The 25,603-nt window shown below is 46.5% G+C and overlaps 1 protein-coding gene across 3 annotated transcripts in view; it reads left to right on the top strand.

Moving 5' to 3' along the window:
• Window positions 1-9,984, top strand: part of LOC119172389 (BCAS3 microtubule associated cell migration factor) — an 88,455-nt gene extending 78,471 nt beyond the window's left edge. For 2 of the 3 annotated variants that reach the window (XM_037423473.2, XM_075889973.1), the window contains 2 exons: window positions 3,891-4,020; window positions 9,566-9,984. In XM_037423473.2, the coding sequence (XP_037279370.2) occupies window positions 3,891-4,012 (122 nt within the window). In that variant the 3' untranslated portion in view covers window positions 4,013-4,020; window positions 9,566-9,984. Of the gene's footprint in view, window positions 1-3,890; window positions 4,021-9,541 lie in introns of all 3 variants that reach the window. The other variant, XM_037423464.2, reaches the window with a different exon arrangement.
• The last annotated feature ends 15,619 nt before the right edge of the window (window positions 9,985-25,603 follow it).

The following is a 25,603-nucleotide window of genomic DNA, read 5'->3' as shown; positions in this document are numbered from 1 at the left end:
CTGGAAGCAATTCGCCTTGAATTTCTGCCTCCTAACACTACAGCTGTCCTCCAGCCCCTGGATCAAGGGGTAATCAAATGCTTGAAGCTTAATTACCGGAAAACACTGCTAAAGAGAATGCTGATATGTATGGACAATTCCATGCCTTACAGTGTCACACTACTCTCATCGTTGGGCATGCTCGCCGACGCATGGAATGCTGTCACATCAGCAACAATAAGGAACTGCTTCGAGCATGCCTTCCGCATACCTGGCTGCAGCATTGCCACTTCATCTGACTGCTTGCAGACTGAAAGCGACGATGAAAGCCAAGTGCTGTCTGCTCTAAAAGCGCACAACATAGCTGCCGACCTCGACAGTTATGCAGCTACTGATGATAACCTGTGCGTGTGCAGGGAGGACACACTCGATGACTTGGTGGCAGAGGTGCTGCCAGCACAACACAGCAGTGAAAGTGAAGAAGAACCGGAAGTGGAAAATGTGACAACTGCACAGGCTTTCCAGTACATTGCTAAAGTGAGAAAATTTCTGACAACAACAGAAAACTCTCAGAATCAACTGGCAGCACTAACTGGCATCGAGAGCTTTGTGCTAAATGCGCATGTGGCAAATAAGCAGTTGACCATCCATGATTTTTTTAAAAGGTCTAGTCAGCAGTAGATAGTCAATAAACTTGTTGACCATACATGCACCGCTCTCTGTTTTTGTGTAGTTAGGATCTAGAGATGCTTAACAGTGTGAATATAGATGTCTGATCATAATTTGTGCTGTCACCTTACCCAGAGTCGCATATATGAGAACTTCTGATAATTCAAACAGCCTGATAATTCAAACAAAATCCAGGGGTCCCTGCGAGTTTGAATTAATGAGAGTCGACTGTATGTATTCTACGGAAACTCGTGGTCTGTCACTATTGTGTGATAGCCATGACACTGTGTCTGACTCTTCTGACGGGAGGCTGTTGGCAACGCACTTACAGTTTCGTTTTCCCACGCAGGCAATTTTCAGACTTTACTTATTGGTAGAAAGATGTGCGTTGGTGTCACAGAACGAGCGCTAAAAATGGGCGCGCCGCCAAATTCTTGCCGTAACGCGCAGAAAAGACGCCGGGAGGTCAAAAGAAAAAAAAAAGAAAGCAAACATCCAAGGCTCCCCGGGCGCGCGCTCTCCCCGCAGAAGCGTGGCTTCGCCGACGAACCTCCTCACCCCATAACGGCGGCCTAGCAAGCGCTGGAAAGTTCCAGAAGGAAATAGGCGTGGTCATACCGAGCTGAGTCATCTGCCGCGGAGGGCGTTCCAACCGTCTCGCCCTCTTCCCAGCCTTCGCTGCGTATCGCGCCGACGAAATGACGAGAACCGTCTGGAATGTCGCGCGCAAGGTATTTAACCGAGCAGCCGAGATGAGAGATCAGGAGAAGACGGAAGTTGTGCCAGAGTGCGAAGGGATCCCGCCGTGTAGTCGGCGAAGGTTTGTCCGTAGGGACGAAGCAGGAGATGAAGAGGATTTCCACCTGAGGGGTGAAGGCTCGAGCTACAGGCAAGAGCGTGTGTCTACCGCTATCGAGCGAGGACGCGTGGCAACAGCTGCGTGTGTTAAGCCGATGTGTTCGGGCGAAGAAGTTCGTAGTTTGGAGAGTGGCCTATTGAAGACGGGAGGTTTCCTGGAAGAGAAACTTCGGCGAAGTTTCCTGGAAGAGAAACTTCGAGGGGGCAGCGGAACGACAACAACGCTGGACTTTGAGTGAGTGATTCTCGGAAGAGTATCATTCAGACTTTTGTTCCAAGGACTTTGGACTGAATAGGTTTTATATCTCTTTAGTCTTTAAGTGTCTTGGTTGTTCAATGCATGCGACTGCATTGTAGTGCGTATCGTTGTCTGTGTCCGTTGTTTTGAGTGTGGCTGATTGTACTGTGTAGTACGTTGTTTGATTGGTGACGTATTGTATGTAACTATTGTGGAGTGTGCATTCTTGAGTGTTGTTTTCGATCTGCCATTTTTGAGAATTTGTTCTGTTTATCAACTCTCGGCTCTGACTTGTTCTTTGGACCACAGCCGGCGTCTGCTGGCGCGCCAAAAAGGACCACTTCTAAATTGTCCACGCTTTCGTGGTGCGATTCGGGGGGTCGATACTTCGACCCTTGGAATTAGCCCGGCGATTGCCTCCCTATTTAACGGGACTTGTGTGACAGTTGGATTAGACATTTTCAAGGTTAAGAATAAAGATGCGCTTGCACCTTCTTCAACTGAGTAATGCTGTCATTAGCTACTGACACTGGCAAGAATAATTTAATGCACCTTCCTTGCAGAGGCACAAGGTCGTGCTGTGGGCTTATGCAGGCATTGTGTACCCGTTTTTTGGGCAAGGCTGAGTGTCGCTGCCTATAATCTTAGTTTTTCGGTTATACGCGCTTGCATTATACTACAGTTTTGTGTGGTTTTCTGAAAGTCATATCATCAGGGTTCCACTGTAGGCACTTTATACTTCAGTTTGTGGAATGGTTTTCTGTTGATGTGCACAACAAAATTTTGAGATTCTAGTCTTAGACGGCTGTGCTGTAAAATGAATGTTGGGTGCTTATTTTCTAATACTGCTCTTTTCAACCGCTAAACCTCATGTGTAAAAGATATCATTATTATATTTTTGCGTGTACAAGTCATGCCAAGTGAGGATAGTATGCATGGGCAAGTGACTTCATATATTGTACTCAAACGTCTGTATGACAAACCCGAATATAATGAAAATATTTGAAATATTTGTTGCCCCGCCGCGGTGGTCTATTGGCTAAGGTACACGGCTGCTGACTCGCCGGTCGCGGGATCAAATCCTGGTTGCGGCGGCTGCATTTCCGATGGAGTCAGAAATGTTGTAGGCCCGTGTACTCAGATTTGGGTGCACGTTAAAGAACCCCAGGTGGTCGAAATTTCCGGAGCCCTCCACTACGGCGTCTCTTATAATCATATGGTGGTTTTGGAACGTTAACCCCACATATCAATCAAACATAAAATATCTTGTTTTAATGAAGTATATGAGAAATAGTCTTGCTTTAATTATAGTGCTAGGAAGATAGATACCTTTATAACGAATTTTTGGATAGAATGAACCTATTTTCATACAAAACTTTATTTTAATGAGGTGCGAGTGTACATGACTTCGCCTTTCAGGCATGGCTTTACTGCCGCATACTTTGCATTGCTGCGCTGCGTAGTGTGAAAGCAAAGTTTTTGTTGCCAGGAAGCTACACTTCAAGTGAGATTGGCTTGTACACATTATTTCATCCTTATGGAAATCATCTGGTGATTCAATTCATGACAACGGATAAAGTGGTGACCTGTGAACACACAGTTCTGACTTGCGCTCTGCTAATGCTGGTGCTTATGCCCATGCTGGGCTTTCTCTGCTGAGATTTGAATAATTTTGTGAGCTTTTATTTGTAGGGATATTTTTCTCTGTTTTGGGGGCACTTAACTTTGCATCAAGCTGTTTCAGTTGTGTGAACAGGCATCATTCAACAGGTTTCTTACAGCTTTAATAGCCCTTCAATGAGTAGCTTTTCACCTTGGGTGAAAATGTACGTTTTTAAACCCATTCAAAATGTGGATCCTTTAGCATCATTAACCATGGTATGAGATCATAAAAGGCATTACAAGATCAGGACTATAGTCTGAACAGATCTTAAGAAGGCATGACAGGTTCTGCCCAGATTACCGAAGCAAAGGAGCTAGCAGAGTGCATCCCTGCTCACGTACTCAGCAGTAGTCTCTGTGAGTGGCATCACCGACTGTGCAGCTTTTGACTGGTTCAGAAGGCATGCCCATCGGTACAAGCTTGTGTGCACCCGCTTCTGAGGTGTAAATACTATTACTAACCATTCTTTCTTTGGTTCCTCAGAATTGGCGTGCTTTGAAGACGTAGGCTCTCGGTGCAACTCGGACGTGTCCCTCTACCACTCGCCCAGCCAAAGCACAGAGCACTTACTGGTCTTTTCCTCTACCCAGCAAGACTCTATGTGACTCCTGCTGTGAGTATCCTACATGTGCTTTCTTCTTTCACCCATTACAGCGCTCTTTGGTAACACAGTACGCTATGAAATTTTACGAGTGCACCGACAGTACCTGGAACACGCATGCAGCGCTGAAAGAGTTGGGCCTTGGAGCAGAATTTTCGCTGAATTTTTTTTTCTATTTGATGTATGATACTGGGAATGTCCCCATATGTGCCATTTTATGCGCTTATCCAGGAGATAGAGCCGATTATTGTTTACTTACTGTGGTTCTTGTTTTATGCACTCTTAAATGCATAATTAAATGCATAAATGCAGCCTGCAATGATTTCCCAAATTCTGAATCAGTTCCTTAGACACTGCTGAACAGGCTGCCAATAGTGGTACTGTTGATCCCCTGTAAGAGACACAAATAGGTATAAGAGGCACCAGTGCTGCTTCAAAATGGGTGTTGATCAGAAAATGATAACAAGGCACCTCGCTTATACAAGATGCTTCATGTAAGGAACAAGAACTGCTCCCCAGTTCTCGTCTTTTATCAAAAGATTGAACTGTACTTTCTGTTGGGCTAGTTGGTGCATCTCCATATCATTAGTACAGTTAGTGCCTAAATACAAAAAAATAAGCATGCTTGGCTGTTTGCTTGTGCTTGTTTCTTGACGCTGAGTGTACTAATTATTCTGAGGGTGGCATTTATTGCCGTTTGATTTAGGGAATGCTTTAAGACTAGACTTGTGCAAATATTCGAATGCTTCGAATATTCAAGTGAATATTGCAGTACTCTAATTTGCTTTGAATATAAATTATTTAACATTTTGAAATATTCGATATGACTAAATCGAATTTTGATTTGAATTTGTTCGGCCAGAATCACCATTCACTTTCAATTCGCTTCGAACCTGAAATTCACTATTTGCATAAGCCTATTTAGGACCAATCTAATTGCTCTATGTACCTTAGAATGGGAGTTGCTATGCCTTGAAGTTGAGACACATGAAAAAGGGAGCATAAATGCAAAACACATTTACATTTGAACAGTGAATTATTAGAACATAAGAGGGATACGTTCAACTAGCTTTTTCACCAAAAAGTATTTTGATTTAGTTTGTTTGTTAGTTGATTTAGTTTGTACACAAGTAAGTGCCCTTTTTTCCTCGAACAGTAGCCGACTCCTTTTTTCCTCGAACAGTAGCCGACTGGAACAGCCTACCTCTTAGTACACTCAGCAACACCGACTCTATCGCATCCATTTCATCTTAGATCTAGCCCTTCCTCTTTCAATACAGTGATCCAGTATTTTACTAACTCCTTTGTACATTGATTAGATAGTTCTGTATTGTTTCTCTTCTCATATTGTATATTATTTTTCTTTGTATCACATTTCTTTTAGTGCTCATTTACTTGTTAGTAGATTCACTTTGTTGTTGCTTTGTATAGATCCTACTTGTATATATTCTTGATATTTGCAGACTTTGTACTTTTGTTCGTACTTTTCCCCTCCTGCCTGGGCCTATTAAGGCCTGCAGTATTCCTAAATAAATAAATAAATAAACGGTGGAATTCTGAGGTATTCCCCCTTTTGTGTTGCTTGCGAGTATGCCTGGATCCTGAGGTTCTCTTTTGTTCAGGGAGTGGCTACACGTTTGATTGAGGATGACAACATAAATTCTTACAATCAGTTGTGATGATAAACTTATCGGCACCACAGTAAGTTGATTGAGGATGACAACATAAATTCTTACAATCAGTTGTGATGATAAACTTATCGGCACCACAGTAAGTGTTCTAATGGCGTAGTGATAGCTTCACATGCAGCCTTCAAAAGGGAAGGGGGGGGGGGGTCAGAAAGTCCGGATACTTTTCCAGATCAACACATGCTGCTCACGGAGTTACAACTCCTCGCAAGCCTATCAGGCTCAGTGATTCCAATTGGAATGCTGAATTTTGTAGATCAGTCATGAAGCACGTGGTAAAGATAAAGCATTGTTATTTTTCAAGAACCTATACTCACACCCCAATATAGCGAACACAGATATAATGAATTAGCAGTTGTAATGAAGAAGTTATAACAAAGTAAGTGCCAAAATAATTTTGCATTACATACAGCCTTAGGAATAACCTTTATTATAAACGTTTTGATATAACGAACTTATTTTCTTCTAAGACACAACTTTGTTATGCAGTAGAATCTCGATGATATAATTAGAGTTGAGGCGAATTTCGCTATGAGACAAATTTCAAGGTTGTTTTTGATGGACTACATTATGTAAAATACATGGTGATTCCGAGTTATACGAACGGTTTTCCCAGCCAACGCGGATGATACGAGTGTGCGATTGACCGCTGCATGCCAGCAGCGCACTGCGGCTTGTCTGTGGGAGGAAGACCTGTTCACTCTTGGCCCCGAAGGGAGTGAATGTGGCAAAACTCGCGGGAAGTGAGGAAACATTTTAGTGGCCAGAAAAACACGTCACGAGGCTGATGTGAAAAAAATCAATCTGAGACCAATTTTTTTGCCACGCGATGACATATAGCCTTTTTGCTTCACGGCTTTTGTTTCACTGGCTGCTTTACCTCTCAAACCACGTAATGTAAACAATGAGCCTCTAATTCAACATGGCGGCAAAGGCATCAGCGGTGGATCGTGTCGGCGCTATCGCGAGCTACACGCGCAGCACGTCAAAGCTCACGGCTTTAACAAGGACACGCCTGCTTTGGCTTACGATTGCTGAGAACACCAGAAGTAGAAGAAGATGCAGCAGCAGTGAGTCGGTATGCCCCAACCTGTCTTGCTTTTGCACTGCCGGCTGAATCCATCGCCACCGCTGTGTCCGCTTGGGCCATTACTGCTGGCGTATTTTCTGAAATAACGACTGTATAGGTGTAAACTGTTTATTTTCAGTGCATTGCATGCATAAGTATAACTTGGTATGAACTATAGTTTTTAGGAAGCGGTCAAAATGAAATGAATTCCCAAGTGGTGGCAGCAGCAGGGGTAACATGTACAGTAGAATCTCTATAATATGATCACGGCTGATATGAATTTCGGGGTGATAGGAATTTTTCTGTGATCCCGACCAAGGCTCATTCATTTACAATGTGCTAGAGTACGGTTGTTACGAACTGATTTTTTACCCGAGTCATTTGATACGAATAAACGGCATCCCATCGACAACCGCGGAAGCAAGCAGCATGCACGCACGCACTGAAATGTGTGCTGCGCCGCCGGTTGGGCATGTTGCCAGTGCCGCCTGCGAGCGGCAAGCGACAGTGCGCCTTTTGCTTTCACTTCAAGGCTCCAGATGGCGCTAGCCAAGGTGGGGACACAAATCCAATCCACTCCAATCTTTGTTTTGCTTGGTGGTAGGTATTCTAATGGTGCGGACATGTGGTTATTGTAGTGCGGAGGCTGTCGACACTGTCTTGCCCAATCGAGCACACGTATTTGCTCTGTTGTGCCTTTCCCGGACTCGCAGCAAGCCATGTCTCACAAGCGGAAGGCTTTCTCCTTTAAGCAGAAACTGGACATTCTTCGAAAGGTCGATGAGGATCCCCAAAGAAAATGCACGGAGTTGGCTAAAGAGTTAGGTCTCGCTAGGTTGACATTGAGCACAATTGTTGGACAGCTAGACACAATACTGAAATATCTGCTTTCGTTCAGCGTCAATGCGAAGCAAGCGAAGACAGCCCAACACGGGAAACTTGAAGAAGCTTTATTGATCTGGTTCAACAGAAGTTATTGCAGCCGGTGTGTGAACATTGACGGCAAAGTTTTACGTGAGAAATCCAACGAGATTTTTACGAGAAAGCCAATGAGAGACTTTTTGTGCGCCATCTTCTTGCCAAAATTGACAAAAAAGACGCAGGTGGCCTGCGAATGAGCTTTTTGGATGCCATCATCTTATCTCAATGGCTTGGGATAGAGTAACGCTGACTACCATTGCGAACTGCTTTGGTAAATGCGGCTTCTTCAGTATTCCCGAAGATGGTTTTAGAGTCAGAGGAGCCCATTGAGGGCTGGGAGTGCCTTGATGTCGGGTGTTCGGCTGATGACTTTTTTCATGACGAATGATAATTTTGCCACTTGTGGTGCGCGCACGGTGGAAAACATTGTCAACAAGGCCACGTGTGAGGTTGCCAATTCCAGCGATTATGGCGAGGAAATAGGCGAGTGCGACGTCGAAGGACTACCACCGGCGGCTGAAACTCTGCACACGCTCGACGTTCTGAGGCGTGCTATGGTTGCTGAAGAAATCAGTGACGACTTGTGCACGTGTTTTCATGAATTGCAGGGAATTCTGCTCAGTGAGTTGAAAAGAAAAAGAAGCAGAAAGACATCAAAGATTTTTTCTCCAAAAAATAAATTTTTGCGAGTGCCGAAAGTGAGTTTGCCTCCGACTCAGTGTTAATTTAGCTAGTTTTGCATGTGTTCCGATGATACTAATTTTGGCTATTACAAATATTTTTTGTGACCCCACGAGATTCGTGTCATTGAAATTATACTGTATACGAGGAGCAGAACGAATGTGAATGTTTTCGACGGGTGCGGACGTGGTTTTTTGGCCGCTCTAGCATTTTCGCTAGAATTTTCTAGAGTGAACTCTCCAGGACTGATTTTTTTCTTGTCGACACCGCAGCGCGGTTTTCTGGCCGCCTAAGCAGCGAAGCGAGTGAACTCACAATGAGTTTGGCTGCTTTCGCTCCTTTTGATGTCAACCGTGAACATGCCATGCCAGCAGCATGAGTGATACCACAGCACCTTATTGAGAGGTGGTGAAAGCAGGAAAGTTTAAAAGCACATCATAGCCTTTTTTTTTTTTTAGCTAGGAGTAGTTGCCGATCAAGTTCTTGTTCACCTTGAATATCAGCTCTAAGTTGTCTTTGGTTCATACGAATTTGGGATGATACGAATATTTTACTTGCTCTCTGCCAATTCGGATCATCAAGATTCTACTGTAATGAGAGTTGAGTGTACCTAGCATCTGCTCGACATATGGCACCAACCTGGTACACACAACAAAGCAAGGTCACATGTGAACGAAGAAGTTGAAAAAGCGTCCGTGCTGCTCGAGAATTTTGATGAGGCAGCTTTTGTCACCGTGTGTGGAAGCAGGGCGTTTATTGTAGTTTTGTGTAGAAAATATGTCTGGCTATTGGGTACTTTGCTATCTCATTTGAATATTTTTTATGACTTTAAGAAAACTATGACTGATATATAACAAACGTAATTCACAAATTAGTTTGATGTCTAATTACTCTTGGTTGAAAAGTGCGAGTACACATTTTTCATCTCTTTAAACTGCCAATTATTATGTGCACCTCATGTGGCAAGAACCAGTTGCTTACTCTGAAAAAAAAAAAAGAATTAACAGGACAGAACGGGTCAAACATGCGCCACTTTGACAGGAAACCTTTGTAGCTTGCGCAGGTTGTACGACTCCTCTTAAAATAAATGCTCAAGGTGCTTCTACAGTTTTTGTACGTGAATTCTGCGCACTATTTTGATTGTTCTAATTAAACTGTAAAACGCTCTTTACAGGTTGTTTCTTGCCTTGCTTTGCAGCTTGGACGCTCAATTTGGCCTGTGGACCAGAAGAAGTCATGAATTTTTAGATCACAGAACCTGGGCTGCTATAGCACACTCCAGTTGTATGTTATTGTGTTTGTTCTTGTGAAAAAAAAGCACTATTTACCATTGTCGTGTACAAAAACGATAAAAAAGAAAGATGATTTTAAACCTCCGAGACGAGATTTTCAAATGATGTGTTTATGTCGCATGTGCCGATATTGCTTTTGTACTCAGAGTGAGACGACAAAAAAACAAGTGAAAAAAAATGCTTTTTAAGTTGTTTTTTCTGCTATACATGGTGGATCCGTCATGTAGCAGATATTAAAGGCTGTGTAGTATATATAGTTTAGCACTTATACATATAATACGCATTTCATCGAGGAAGCGCAATAAAAATTTACGGATGCCCTGTATGTGCCTCTGTTATTGTTGTTCGTAATAGGTGTTCAGTGCAGTGTCTCTATTTTTTTTACACTCAAAGAAGTCATATGATGGGAGGTATGCAAAGCATGTGTGCTTATAGCAATCATCATTTGTGAGGCCACACTAATTCCCGTGTCCCACTGGTACTTTTGAAAGACCATCTTCCTTCGATGGCCACCGATACACCACTACTCTATCGACTTGGTGGAGTTGTTGTGCGGCTGCACGGCAGTTTTCGCCTTTGAGTGGTTCAGGCTTTCCTTGCAAAAAATTTGGGTGGCGCTGTGGATTTCTATTCTCGTGTTTGTGTCACCTAAAATTAAATAGTATCAGTTCACTCAAAAACTCGGGTATGTCTGTTGATATTACAAACATTTCGATGAAGTGTTTCTTTATAGTTGCAAATATATATTTAGCTTTTGAGTTGTTGAGCAGTGAAATGAGGCGAGCAACACATGGAGAGGTGGCAAGATGAATTCGAGCACGTTGCTGTGGTCTAAAGTATATGGAGTTGGTACATTTCAAGTGGCAAAAGTACACTATTAAATAATTCTTACACTCCCATATACTGCTTTTAAATGATACTGGTCAGATACCTTTTTGCTAATCGTGTACGAGCACTCAGAATGAGAGAGCATGTTGGCGCTCTTTTCATTTCCATCGCTCAATGGCCATTGAAATTTTATTAGAGTTGGGGAATCTTCTGTTGACTTGATAGCACAATCTGGCTACATCTCCCCTTTAATGTTGATACAGCCTTGAAATTTGATCAGGTAATGGGCATCGACAGGGTATAAATTTATAACGTAGTCTTGTACTTCGGCATAGCTGCTGCTGTCCGGCATGGGCGCCGCCGTCTTGAAGAGCTCGCGGGGAAGTTGATTCTGGCCCTGATTGATATGTGGGGGTTAACATCCCAAAACCACCATATTGTCGCGAGAGGAAACGATAGGCAGGAACTCGAAGTGGAGGACTGTTTTCTCGGCCACAGCTGCCATTCACTTCTTCGCTCTCGTCTTCTGCTACCAACACAGCGTGACATTACCCTCTCCTCAAAAAAAAAAAAAAAAAAAAAAGAAGCAGCAGCATCGCATAAATGCCACGGCTCCGAAAAACAACGAAACGTAGTCAAAAATGTCTGTGGCCATTGAAAAGAAAAAGGTTGAGATGAAAAATAAAGAAGCAAGAAAGTGATGTACAATTGTCTTGAAGGCTATTGCCACATCCCAAAGTTCTTGACTTGTAGTCAACGCGAATAGTACAGCTTCATCCTGGAGACGTGAACCACATCCGAGGAGCGGGGTCTGCGAGAACGGTGTGACGTGTCTGCTGGGACAACTTCGTAGTTCACTTCGCCGAGGCGATGAAGAACTCGGTAGGGCCTGAAGTACCGACATAACAATTTTTCTGAGCGTCCATGTTGACGTATAGGAGTCCAAACCCAGACTAGGTCACCGGGTTCGTATATTACTGCTCTGCGGTGGGTGTTGTACCGGCGAGCATCTTGATTTTGCCGCGATAAAATGTGAAAGCGCGCCAGCTGCCGGGCGTCTTCGGCACGCTGAACAAATACATCTGCGTCCGGGGTAATCGTGTCCGGCAGAGTTGGTTGCAGCATGGTGTTGAGCATTTTTGTGACGTCGCGGCCGTAAACAAGTGGAAAAGGAGCAAAGCCGGTGGTTTCCTGCAAAGCCTTATTGTAGGTAAATATTATGTACGGGAGGATTTCATCCCAATTCTTCTGATCCTTGGCGACATACATCGAAAGCATATTTGCAATCGTTTTGTTAAGCGTTCGGTTAACCCGTTAGTCTGCGGGTGGTATGCAGTTGCTGTTCGGTGCGTCGTGCCGCTCGGCAACAGGATCTGTCGGAGCAACTGTGCCGTAAAAGCAGTACCACGATCTGTGATGATGACAGTGGGAGCACCGTGGCGGAGAACAATGTTCTTGATGAAAAAGTCAGCCACCTCGGAAGCAGTTGCTCGCTGGGCGGCTTGGGTTTCGCAGTATCTGGTCAAGTAGTCAGTGGCAACCACAATCCAGCGGTTACCAGCCGTAGACTTCGGAAACGGACCGAGTAAATCCATCCCGACCTTTTCAAAAGGTACGTGATGGGGTCGCAAGGGCTGAAGCAGACCGGCTGGTTTCGTCGTTGGAGTTTTGCGGCACTGACAGGCTGTGCATGTCTTGACGTACTGCCGGACGGTTTTCGTAAGTTTCCGCCAGTAGTATTTGTCCTTGATCCACGCCAGAGTACGCGCGAAGCCAAGATGCCCTGACGATGGCTCGTCGTGACAAGCACGCAAAATATCATCGCGGAGAGCAGCAGGAACGACGAGGAGGTAAACAGTTTTCGTTAAATGAAAGTTGCGTTTGTAGAGGATGCCTTGGCGTAGACAGAAAGATGACAAATCACGCGCGAACTGATGTGGGGGTTGTGGGCGACGTCCCTCAAGGTATTCGATCAGTGGTTGTAATTCTAAGTCTTCGCGTTCCTGCTCAGCCACGTTTAATGATGCGAGGATAGCAAGGCAGCTGAAGTCTTCATCATTGTCTTCTTCAGCGACCTCGACGGGTGCGCGGGAAAGACAGTCAGCATCGGTGTGTTTCTGGCCAGACTTGTAAACCATCGTTATATCGAATTCTTGTAACCGAAGGCTCCATCTTGCGAGACGGCCCGAAGGATCTTTCAGATTCGCTAGCCAGCAGAGAGAGTGGTGGTCACTGACGATTCGGAAGGGGCGTCCGTACAAGTAGGGCCTGAATTTCGTTATGGCCCATACAACCGCCAGACATTATTTTTCAGTCGTCGAGTAGTTCTCTGCAGATGACAACGTGCGGCTAGCGTAGGCGATGACGCGTTCCACGCCGTCTTCATATTGCACGAGAATAGCTCCGAGGCCAAGGTTTCTCGCGTCAGTGCGGACTTCTGTGTCTGCTTTGGTGTCAAAGTGACCAAGAATCGGTGGCGTTTGTAGGCGTTGTTGAAGGTCGCGGAAAAGCGCCGGATTGTTTGGGGCCCCAGACGAAGGTGATGTCATCCTTGACGAGTTGTTGCAGAGGGTCGGCGATTTTCGAAAAGCTCGGCACGAAGCGGTGGTAATAAGCACAAAGTCCCAGAATGCGGCGTACATCATGCTTTGTTTTCGGTATCGGGAACAAAGCAACTACCATAGCCTTGTCAGTATCGGGGCGAACACCACTGCTGCTGACAATGTGGCCAAGGAATGTCAGTTCCTCATATCCAAAATAACACTTTTCCGGTTTCAGAGAGAGGCCGGCAGTGCGAATAGCCAGAAGAACCGCCTCAAGCCGCTCTATGTGCTGTTCAAAAGTCGTAGAAAAAACGACTACGTCGTCTAAATACACTAAACAAGAGTACCATCATTCGGTGGAACGTGGCTAGAGCGGAGCACAGGCCAAAAGAGAGAACTTTAAATTCGTAGAGATCGTCCGGTGTAATAAACGTTGTTTTTTCTTGGTCCCGTTCATCTACTTCAATCTGCCAATATCCGCTACGGAGATCCATGGAAGAGAAGTAACGGGCGTGTCGCAGGCGATCCAAGGAGTCATCAATACGAGGAAGAGGATATACGTCTTTTTTCGTTATCTTGTTCAGTTTGCGGTAGTCGACGCAGAATCGTAATGAACCATCTTTCTTTTTAACCAGAACAACTGGTGACGCCCAAGGACTAGTCGATGGTTGAATTACGTCGTCGTCGAGCATTTGTTTCACTTGATGACGGATAGCATCTTGCTCCTTCTGCGACACGCGGTAAGCATGTTGGCGCACGGGTTGCACGTTGGGCTCAGTGATAATTCTGTGCTTCATTAGAGGAGTCTGCCGGACTTTCGAAGTAGTGGAAAAACAGTCACTAAAGAATGGGAGAAGACTGAGGAGCCTTGCCCTCTTAGGTTCTTCTAACTGGCGATTGACGTTGAGGCGACTAGTCACGTCAGTATCGCAGCTGTTCTCAGTCGAGATCGTCGTAATCGAAGGGAAGGCGTCCAAATCATCCAATGCCTCCAAGTAAGCTATGGTTGTGCGTTTCGCAAAATGCCTGTGTTCGCCACCAAAGTTCGTAACTAAAACCGTAGTCTGGCCATTTCGGAGTTGAAAGAGACTTCGAGTAATGGCCACTTCCCGATCAAGCAATAACGTCAGGTTATGTTCGGCGATTCCCGTAATCGACTGCTCCCGTGGTCACTCAACAAGCACGAAGATACTACTGCGAGGTGGCAACGTGATGCAATCATCGACTACGCGTAAGGCCACGCCACGATGTGCGTTCTCGATGTCGGAATCTGGAGAAACACAGTTAACAAAACTGACGAACAAATCACGCAGATTAATTATCGCTCCATACTCTTGCAGAAAATCCATGGCCAAAATGACCGGCTGAGAACAATTGGGCAGTACAAGGAATGATGCTACAAAAGCCGACGCACAAATCTCAAGTCTGGCGGAGCACCTTCCTATAGGGGATACGAGGTGTCGTCCAGCGGTGATTAGATGAGCGCCGTCCCACGTTGTCAGCACCTTGTGTAGACAGGTGGCCAATGAAGCACTCATCACCGAGTAATCAGCTCCCGTGTCGACAAGCGCAGTCACCGGCTAACAGTCGACGGAAACGGTAATGGCAGCGGACGTTCTGTTGGCGGTTTCACAAACAGGCTTTAACGGCACGTCGTAAGGCAGCGGCGGAGGGTATTTGTCGGTTCGCGTGACAGCGGCCTCACCTCCCGAGGTCGCCGTTTTCAGTTTCCCCGGCGTCGGCTTGCGCCACTGACACCAGGGGACCCAAAGGCGGGTCGGGTGCGGTGCGTTGATGTGGACGGACGGGGTGATGGTGACCGTGACTGTCGTCGCGGCGGGACAAGAGCGTGATGACTACCGTCCAAGTAATCCGCAATTCCTTGTGGGCGTTCGCCAAAGCGTGGACAACGTGCATCTGGGTGGAATCCTCGTAGGCCTATTCGTCGGTAGTAACAGTCGCGGTACATGTGTCTAACTTCGCCACAATGGTAGCACAAAGGACGATTGTCGGGTGCACGCCAGACGGTGGACTTCCGCGGGCCAGGACGAAAATCGGCCTGACAAGGCAGGCGATGGGTTGGACTTGGAAAGCGGCTGGGGGTCCCAGCAGGTGGATGAGCAAAATGTGCCGTCGACGGCGTAGAGACGCGTAGGGCATCCGCGTAGGAAAGCGTGGGAGGTTCGACTAGCGATGGTGGTGAGGAGTGAACGAACTGCCTGATTTCGTTACGAACGACGTCCGTAAGAGCAGCGCTACTGGGAGGGGACGCTGCATGAAATTTCCGAAGTTCTTCACGTACAACTTGTCGTATGATTTCTGTGAGGACCTGCCTGTTATCACCTCCTGGTACTGCAGCGGGCATGACCGCCTGACGCTCATACTGCGACACCCGCTGCCGAAGCATGCGCTCCATAATTGTGGCCTCACGTATGAACTCGGACACAGTCGTAGGAGGGTTGCGCACAAGGCCCGCGAAAAGTTGCTCCTTTACGCCTTGCATTAGCAGGCGCATTTTCTTGTCTTCTGGCATGTGGGGGTCAGCCCGTTGAAACAATCGTGACATTTCTTCGACAAACATGGCGACACTCTCGTTCGGCATTTGAAACCGCGAAGAAAGTGCCTGCTCCGCTTTCTCTTTCTGTTCGGGGTTACTGAACGCCTTGCGAAGCTGCCGATGGAATTCCTGCCAACTTGTGAGTGAAGTTTCGTGGTTCTCATACCACACTCTTGCCGCGTCTAAGAGGGAGATATACACATTCTTCAACTTTCGGCGATTGTCCTAGTCGTTGATGGCAGCGACCCAGTCGAAATGGTCAAGCCAGTCTTCGACATCCTCACCGGCATCACCATGGAATGGGTTGGGTGTGCGAGACGTGTTGATGACACAAGGTACGCTAGCGAGTGGGTCATGCTCGGTTTGGGTTGCGGATGTGGCAAACATTGTCCTCATGGAACTTGCCAAGGGGCCGTATTGTGGTGGTACTCCTTGAAGGCGACGGCTGCTTCGATAGATATCAGCAGACCCTGGTGCACTGGCGGTGGTTGCTTCCGGTTCAGGACCAGCAGGCATAAGACGTTGCAGGACAGTACCCAGCACGTCCACCAGTCTGTCGCGAGAGGAAACGATAGGCAGGAACTCGAAGTCGGTTGGTTGGTTGTCTCCTCAACACCTTGGCGCAACCCACCTAGGGGGATAGGCCATGAATGGGACGATGCCTTGCTTTTTAAATTAATTTACTTATTGAAAGAGAGGGTTGAATTAATTAGGTAATATAGGTAATAATAAAAAGGTGTTAAATTTCTTTAAAAAACCTTGAAAAGAAAACATATAAACATACAAAAAAGAAAAAAAATTATACATAAACCACTGAGGTTACCTATTTTTAGCATTCCATTCTTTTAGATTCTCGTAAGAAATTTGTAACAGCGGTAAAAACGCTCCTGTGGCTGAATCCAAATGCGACTGCGCCAAATGAAAGAATCACCGAAAGTGTCAAGTTTAAGCCCAACTTTCGTAGGGGTTCTTCTAGTAGATTTTCCCTTTGAGTTTTGAATTTTTGGCATGACAAAAATAAGTGCTCCAAAGATGCCCTCTCATTACAATAAAGGCACAAAGGCGAGTGTGCCAGACCCGACCTGTGAAGGTAAAAGTTCAATGAGGGGACTCGACAACGCAGCCTGGTAATTACTATTTCTTCCTTTCTTGATGAACACCACTTGTTCTTCCAACGGAACTTTAGCTGTGTGAAGTCTGATGCAAACAAAGGGGATTTGCAAAGTTATTGGCCGTTGTGCGTTTTTTCAAAGCGTGCTGCTGTGATATATTCCGAGGTAGGCAAAATAGGTAAAACAGGACAATCAAGGGAAGATACAGCTAGTGCATCTGCATGCTCATTCAGAGCTAAACCTCTATGGCCTGGTACCCAAACTAGTCGGACGAGTCGCACATGTGTAGGAATGAGCGAGTAGAAAGTTTCTAAGGTACGCGAAAAAGTTGGTGAGCTTAAGGCAGAACTGACCGAGAGACAGTCTGTTAGAACAATCACCGCTGATAGATCTTGCAGCACTTTACGCAATGCAAGGACTATTGCCAGTAGTTCAGCTTGGTAAATAGGTGTAAAGTCGGGTAATCGAATTGAGAAAGCCCAATCTAGAGAGGATGATACGATTCCTACGCCAGCCTTCTCTGCATAAACCGAAGCCTCAGTCGCTATCACAATGGATGTTTCTAGATTGGTCAAATGATCTTCCAAATGCCATTTATATACTGATATGGTAATTTTTTTGTATTCTTGGGATATATATCGTCAAATTTTATCCTAATTGCATCTACAGTGTTGAGCACAAGTGTTTCCCAAAGGTTAACTCTTAAGGGCTCCAAAAGTTTCTGAGTAAATATTACTTGAGGACACCTTAATTTAGGCCATTGGTGGTTGAAGAATGAGGTCTGCTGGTTAATGAACACATACTGTGCCCTCCGCTGAGGTGATGCATAGATTTTAAGGAATGTACGTACTGTTAGAATATGAAATCTTTTGATAAGAGAAGGCAGGCGGGATTCTTCGTATAGGATATTGTTGGCAACATATTTGGGTAGCCCTAGGCATAAGCGTAAAGATTCGCGTTCTAGCAGAATCAGTGGTCGAACTTTGTAGGCCGGAGCGCCAGAAAACAAAACACAGCCGAATTCGAAGAAGAGGACCGTTTTCTCAGCCACAGCTGCCATTCACTTCTTCGCTCTCGTCTTCTGCTACCAACACAGCGTCGCAATATGATTATGAGAGACGCCGTAGTGGAGGGCTCTGGAAATTTAGACCACCTGGGGTTCTTTAACCTGCACCCAAATTTGAGCACACGGGCTTACGGCATTTCTGCCTCCTTCGAAAATTCAGCCGCCGCAGCCGGGATTTGATCCCGCAACCTGCGGGTCAGCAGCTGAGTAGCTTAGTGTAGACCACCATGGCAGGGCATTGATTCTGGCCCTGGCTCGGGTGTTGCCTCCCACAGGTGCACTCGTGTGCGACGCATTTCATAGTTTCTGTGGAAGCCCATGCACAGAAAACACTTGTGCAGACCACGTCTTCAGTGCATTAGCTGTCGGGTGGCGGAGCTCTTGGATTTCGAAATGAAAGGAGGAAAAGTCAACCATAACGGCAAACTATCAGCCAGTGTAATGAAACAAATGCACATCTACACTCTCCTATGGTGGGGTCAGAACGTCGTGGCTTAGAAGAGGCGTCTTTTGGTTATGCGGCTGGTGAATTGTGCATATTGTCCCGGGGTCGTCAGACGGACGAAGGAAGCAGACTGGATCTTCCGATTAAATTATTTATTCGGCTGAACTTGTTGCCACATAGAAAAGACAGATTAGAGCAATGCAGTGACACTGATTGGTGTGAACGGAGCGTTGGCCGTCGATCAACTGACCAGCGGTGAAGTGTGTTGGCATTTATGCATGTTGCCAGGTTTTTTATTGCATAACGTTGCAAGCTGAGGCGCACGTGCTCCAAACGGCGTGGGTATTGATGCAGGGGCTTGTGAAATACTGGTATCAAAGGCCGGTGATCAGCTTTAATGATCACGTCTGCCTGGCAAAAAGGTAATTATGGAACATTGTGCACCCATGTGCTGTTGCCAGCGTTTCTTTTTCGATGTCGCATAGCATTGCTGTGCTTCTGAGAGAACTCTGGACGAAAAGGCAGCGGGATGGTCATCTTGCATCACTATACAGTCAAACCTCATTATAACAAACTTGCATCGTACATAAAAATGAGTTCGTTATATCCGAAAACTCGTTATAAAGGTTTATTTATAACACTATATTTATTGCAACACCGTTTTTTTGTTTATTTAGTTATAACCAATATTTTGTTATATCCGGTTTCGTTATAACGAGGTTTGAGTAGTCGCAACGCCCGATTGACTGGCATCAACAAAGAGCGTCACTGCCATCTGAATGTTAAAGGGCCACTCACCAGGCCCCATACCGAATTTTAGTTAGACAGTGGAAGTTGTTGGCTGTCCGATGAGAAATATTTTGCCACAAAAATTTTTTGCATAGGTTCATAACGAGCAGAGAAAACAGGTTTTTTGAAGCGGCGCGAAACGAAGATGAGAGGAGGCGAGCTCGAAACCCTTGCCGCTACTCCACGTAGCCTTCGCAAGCCAAATCTCTTCCCCACCCCCTCCAGCATCCTACCACGAGGTGACGTGCGCATGACGTGCCCAAACAAGTCCAACCCCCGCGAACGCGAGCAGCGTTGCTTTTTTGACCAGCGCTATTTTGCGGTCTTCTGCCTGTTTCTGCGGGATGGTTTGGAAACGCTGGCTTAGACGCGTTAGAGTAGATGAGCAAGATAAGTGCGTGAACGCGTAGGAGCGTTCCACGGCGGTCGTCTGCTCAATGCGCTGACCGCGGGGACACGAACGCATGCGAAACGCTGGCACATTAGCCCCGCATCTCGTAGCATTTCACGGGGGAAAAATGAAAGAAAAACGCGCACAGTTTTTTATTTCGTCTCATTATTTATTTCAAGCTTTATTAATCTCTTAAAGCAACAACTACACAAACTACGCATGTTGTGTTAAATAATTTTTGCCATGTCAAGCGGTACACTGCTGACAACGTCAGAGCAGAGTTGTCTACGTAGATGACCAACGTCATTGCGTTGCCGTGTACGTAGGGCCATTCATACGCCCACGTCATGCCCTCATTCTCTAGGCGTGTGCCAGCAGGGGGGAGGGGGAGCAGCGTTCATCCTAGAATTTTACCCATTTCCGCGGCGCGTATAGCGTTGCGAATTTTGGCAGACGTGATCATGACCGCTTCGTCTACGCAATGCGCTTGTCAGCTCAAAATTGTCAAACCTGGTGAGTGGCCCTTTAAAATAGGAAAGAACTGGAGCTGTCGTGAATGCCTGCCACGGGGCTTCAAAACTGGCTTGCCGTCTCTCTGTCCGAACCTATGCGTTAAGTTTTCGCAGTAGTTTAGTTCTCCGAGTGGCTCAATTGTGACAGACATGTTCGGAATGAAACGCTGTATGAAGTTCATTGTTCCTAAAAATCTTTCAATTGCTTACAGTTCTTAGGTTCGGGTATTTCCAGGATGTCCTGCACTCGCTGTGGGTCGACGCACAAACCTTGAGCCGTGAGAATGTGTCCCAAGTAGCAGACCTCCGTCTGTAAGAATCAAGGTGCATTTGGTTAGGTTAAGTCGCAGGTCATGCTCGCGGCAGCTGAAGTGTCAGGTTGTACTCATGCTCTTCTTTTGTCTTGCCCCACCTTAATATCAATCATAACCACCGCGACGCTGGGCAGGCCATCTAACAATTGGTGTATTGCAGCTTGAAAAATTTCTGGGGCTGATGATACGCTGAATTGCATTCAAAAGAAGCAATACCGCCCATAATTAAGGCGTAGTCGTAGTGCAGATTCTTTAACTTTCTTTCGTCATTTTGATTTGTCGAAATTTAGGCGCTATTTGACCATCGAGTCTATCGACGCAATGGTCAAAAGTTTGCGTGTGATGCAGCCCATGAACTGCACTTCCGGCGTACCAGGCGCGTTCAGTTTCACCCACATTGCGGTCTGGAAATTCGACGATTCATCTCTGAAACCACGCGCAATATTTTCGATTTTTAAAAACTGGGCTGTCCGTAATTTGTAATGCAGAACAGTATTGCCGTATAAACAACCATCCTAAACTTGTAATAAAAAAGTTAATTAAAATAGTTTGTTAATTTCTGAGTGATCTAGTTAGTGGCAAAATCTTTCCGCCTCGGCCTCGAAATTGTCTGCGAAGATGACAAGTGCTTAACTATTATAGCTTTTTTAGGAATAATATGCATTGCTTAAAAAAACACCCTGTATATGCTTACTTGTAATTCTAGAGCAGCCACCGCGTAGGCTGGCAAGCTGACCCGTGCGCCTGGTAACTCGGACCGACCCGCGTGTTTGAGACAGAGAGCCAAAATAGGAATAATTTCGGTGAGTCTTAGCTAGTGAGCCTGGTTGAGGAATAGCTGGACTGATTTCGAGTGGAAGTGAGTGATAGAGAATTTAGGTCCGAGTGAACTCCAAGGAAAATGTACATCTGAGTCGGCTGTTGCTGAGTATAATTCACCGAATTTAAAAGGACTGCAAAGGCAACTATTAAGTCGACGTTGATTATTGAAATAGCGGTCCAGAAACCTCATAACGTTACTTTTGCGCCAAGGAAGGGCTTATTTTCAAATAAAATTGCGTTTTCGTGGTCCGCATTGGGTTAGCGTTCTTCAAAACACCCGCCTCAATGGAACGTCTTACGTCACTGAGAGAGGGGTGAGAGAGGAAGACGAAGTGATTCTTTGTAGAACACATCTCGCTCGTCTCAGTGCTTTTCTGGACTTTTCGCTGCAGTTGTGGGGTGTATTGCCCCGTACGTTGCGGTAATGGATGTACAACTTCACGAGGTGACGTCCGACTCAGGTTCGACCGTGGCGACGACCTCGAGGAAGCGAGGAAACACTTCCAGTGAGAGCGATGACACTGAGCTGTACTCCGCATCCTGCGACGAGTCCTCAGACGACGGCTTTCAACCTGTCCTGCACCGCAAGGCCAAGCGACGGATCATCAATCCATCGCCGGTGTCAAGTACAGCCACCGTGAAAACGGCGCCCCAGCGATGGCCCCATTCCATCCTGTTTGTGCCAAAGAACGCTACCGAAAGTCTGCGTGTTCTGAACAGGCAAGCGCTTTCGCTCTATTTCGAAAACACTGTGCCGAAGGAGATTAAAGGAGTACGGCTTAATACAAGAAGAAACATCCTGGCTGTCGATGTGCTGCACCTGAGTGCGTATGACAACGTTAAGCATGAAGCTGTTCTCACCGCTCTCGAAGATATAGGAGTAGGTGGTCGGATGTATCGCTGGATACGTAGTTATTTGTCAATGCGATCCTTCTTTGTGAGCACTGAAGATGGTCCAACCTCTCGACATTACAGCCACTGCGGCGTCCCCCAGGGTGTCGTACTCAGCCCTGTGCTGTTCAATATTACGTTAATTGCTCTCACTGAGCATCTGCCAAGCACGGTCAGGCTATCAATGTACGCAGATGATATCTGCTGTAACACGCCTGCAGTTACGAGGGAGAATTCAAAAAGCTGCCACTGAAACATTACGCTACCTCAGAAATCGAGGCTTGGATATTTCTTCCGAGAAATGCACCCTCGTAGCTTTTACCCGAAAGCCTATGGATAAGTACACTATAATCATCAATGGTCAAACTGTACCATACGTTCGATCGCACAAGTTTTTGGGCGTCATAATTGACAGGAATCTATCATGGAGCGATCACGTTTCGTACATGAAGAAACGGTTAATGGACATCTGTAATATACTGAAGTTCTTTGCAGGGAAGACTTGGGGAATGTCTCCCAGTGCAATGCTACAGTTGTACAGAGTACTTTTTCTCGGTTTCCTGCGGTACAGTTTACCGGCATTGACCAATGCATGCAAAACAAGCCTTCGAACGCTACAGAGTGTTCAGTCCCAGGCACTCCGGATTTGCCTCGGCTTGCCTCGTAGTGCGTCGACAATGGCTACTATAGCTATCGCCGGTGACCACCTGATCATGACACATATCGACGTTGAGACACTCAGGACACATATAAGGCATATTGCTCGGACACCCTGCCACCACCTAGCCTCTTTACCAGCAGACAGACCACGTTCGTCATTTTGCCAAACGATCACCACATACCGCGATTCTTTGCCAACATGCTTCACACCCGCCGCCAGGCCCTCGACTCCTCCCTGGTGCCTGACTCAGGCTAACATCAGGCTAACTATACCTGGCATCAAGAAAAATGCAGATATGTGGTCACCTGCTCTTAGACAGCTTGCTCTGCTCTTGTTATACGAGACGTATTAAGGCTGTATACACGTATACACTGACGGCTCTGTTTTGCAGAAGAGTTCAACGGCATCATTTGTTATACCGATAAAAGACACGACAAGAAAATTCAAGACCTCCCACCTCACGACATCAACGGGAGCAGAGCTCACAGCTCTTCGTGCCGCATTGGAATTCATCAGCGATCAACAGCCACAAAAATGGACAATTTTCAGTGACTCAAAGGTGGCACTGCAATCCCTGTTATCACCTTTACGCCACGGCCCGTACGAACAGCTGGTATTTGATATTGCTGAAAAGACTCACAAATTTATTGAGGAAGGACATGAAATAGCCTTTCAATGGCTTCCAAGTCACTGTGGAATAATTGGCAATGAACGGGCCGATCGAGCTGCCCGTTCTGCCCATACTGAAAGCGATGATATATCAATTCCACTTTCCAGAACTGACGCTGCACGGAAACTCCGCATGCTTTCTCGCAAGCGCATTAGGCACTGCGCCGTGCTCCCGACCGGGTTGCAGAAATTAGGTGCCTTTTCTCATCTTCTAACCACTACCATTACCAAGCGCACTTCGTCACAATGGAACGAGTCACATTTCATCCATGCACGGTTAGGTACTTTGGACTCAACTCTTATGCCTAGTTCACACTGAAACATCCGCTTTCTACAGCGACCGAAATTCCCCTGCCGCCGAAACGCAGCGTCGTTCGCACTGGACGTGCCCCACGCCGCCGAATATGCCATCTACTACGGGGCGAACGCGGGATGGATGCGCTGTCACCCTGTTGTTGTCGCGGCTCGCAAACGCTACTACGCTATCCAGTGGTGTATACATGGACGATTCTCGTACGCAAGAAGCAAGAAAAGAGTACTGCTTACTTTGCTGGCAAGTGGCTGTCTTGTAATGCATGAAGAGCAGAAAAACCACCGACGCCAGCAGCGTTGGTGGGTTCGTTTTGCTTTGCAAGACCGCAACAAGCTCGGTCACGCCAATAGCAAGCTCGGTCACCTCTTTCACGAAATACGGACGCGAAGTAGGCACAGAGTATAGGTTAAACTCCCGTTGGTGTCAACATTCCGTTACGTGCACTGCAGCATAACAAGTGAGTAGGGCTTGGCCGCCATTTTTCAAAATTCCTTGACTAGCGCTCCTATTGGTACGCGGTGACCGATTCGGCGGCAGACGCCGCAAAAATCGGTCCGAGAGCGATCGGCGCGGAGAGGGCCCTTTCGGCGGATCTCGCCGCCGCCGAACCGGATTCGGAGCACTTTCGGCGGCCGGAATGCTCAGTGTGAACGCGGCCTAAGGCCGCGTTCACACTGACCATTCCACACTGAGCATTCCACACTGAGCATTCACACTGAGCATTCTTGTCGTGCACAACGTTGACTGGTTTTAATGCGCGGTCGTTGACGCTAGAGTAGCAGCAGAGGGAAAGTAGCGGGAGCCACAGCAGCAATAATGGCCATTGAACAATTTTTAGTCATGGTAGGGTGGCTAGCCACGGCCTTTAAAATTGCAGACCACAGCCGCCTGGGTCGGGCCCCAGCGATCGTGTGCAGGCGTAAATGGTTCAACTGGGCTCCGCTAGATGGCACGACCTGTCCAATTTAACCGCGCAAAAATTGAATTTTTGAGCCACTCGCGCCATGTCCCATATAGTAACGTCCGGCGGTTCTTTTTTTTTTTCATGACTCAAACAGAAACGAACAAGCAGTATTTTATTGCGCCTCTTGATGCACGGAAGGTTCTTTATTTAGTACAGCTGCGTCGATTACTAGTGATTATTTGTAGGCACTTTGCCCGACGTCATCGGGACCATTTTGAGAAATCGCTACTGTGGCGCATTTATTCTTGTGCAGTTACCTTGGTTTCTCGGTAAGTAGGACACTGCTGTTAATAATAATGTTGTAGACGTCATACATTGAGCTTTCAGTCTGCATAAATTGTTATTTGACTTAGTGTACCGTGAAGCAAAGCCTCCATAAACTTACGGTGACGCCAGGAACGCAACGTGGCGCGCCGCGATCAGAATAAATTGAGAGGACGGGATGGCACAGACTTCCTTTACATTTCCGTCCAACCCAGTGGCCGCCACTTGCAACCTTCACTTTCACCCAAGGCAAGTTGATTGCGTTATGACTATAGGCATTCATGGCGCCAGGCCTCAACAACCCACTTGCTACTGGTTGTCCGTCCACGACTCCACAGCACGCATATATGTAGGCAGGTTCGGACGAAAAAATTACACCATCTCCCACTGGAGGAAATCATGTGGGGATGCGAAGCGGTGCTGGTGTTCCTTTGCGTTTCGATTTGTATGTTTCGTTTGTGTGTAAAGTGGCATATATGCTGTGTACAGGTTCTGTGTAAACAGCTTGTGTTACCCCCTTTCTCCCATATGTAATTGCGTGTATTACTAGTGCAGCGAAGTGAACACAGCGCTGCTCGGAGTGTGCAATGGAGCGAACGAGCGTGGCATTATATACGAGCCATGGTGTAAGAAAAGTGGGATACCCTTAAGGTTCGCCTTTAAGAGTTGAACACGATAGCGAAGTCCGGCCGCTAGTGTGCCCTTCAACCGTTAAGTGCATACTTAATAATATGTTCTGTTACATACACACGCACGCACACGGTACAGATTGTAACAGCGCGCGCGCGCGAATGGTACATACA

The sequence above is a fragment of the Rhipicephalus microplus genome, chromosome 3 (assembly GCF_043290135.1).
Source record: "Rhipicephalus microplus isolate Deutch F79 chromosome 3, USDA_Rmic, whole genome shotgun sequence".
NCBI classification, from domain to species: Eukaryota; Metazoa; Arthropoda; class Arachnida; order Ixodida; family Ixodidae; genus Rhipicephalus; species Rhipicephalus microplus.
Note: the sequence above shows the minus strand (reverse complement) of the source record. Positions and strands in the feature narration are given on the sequence as shown.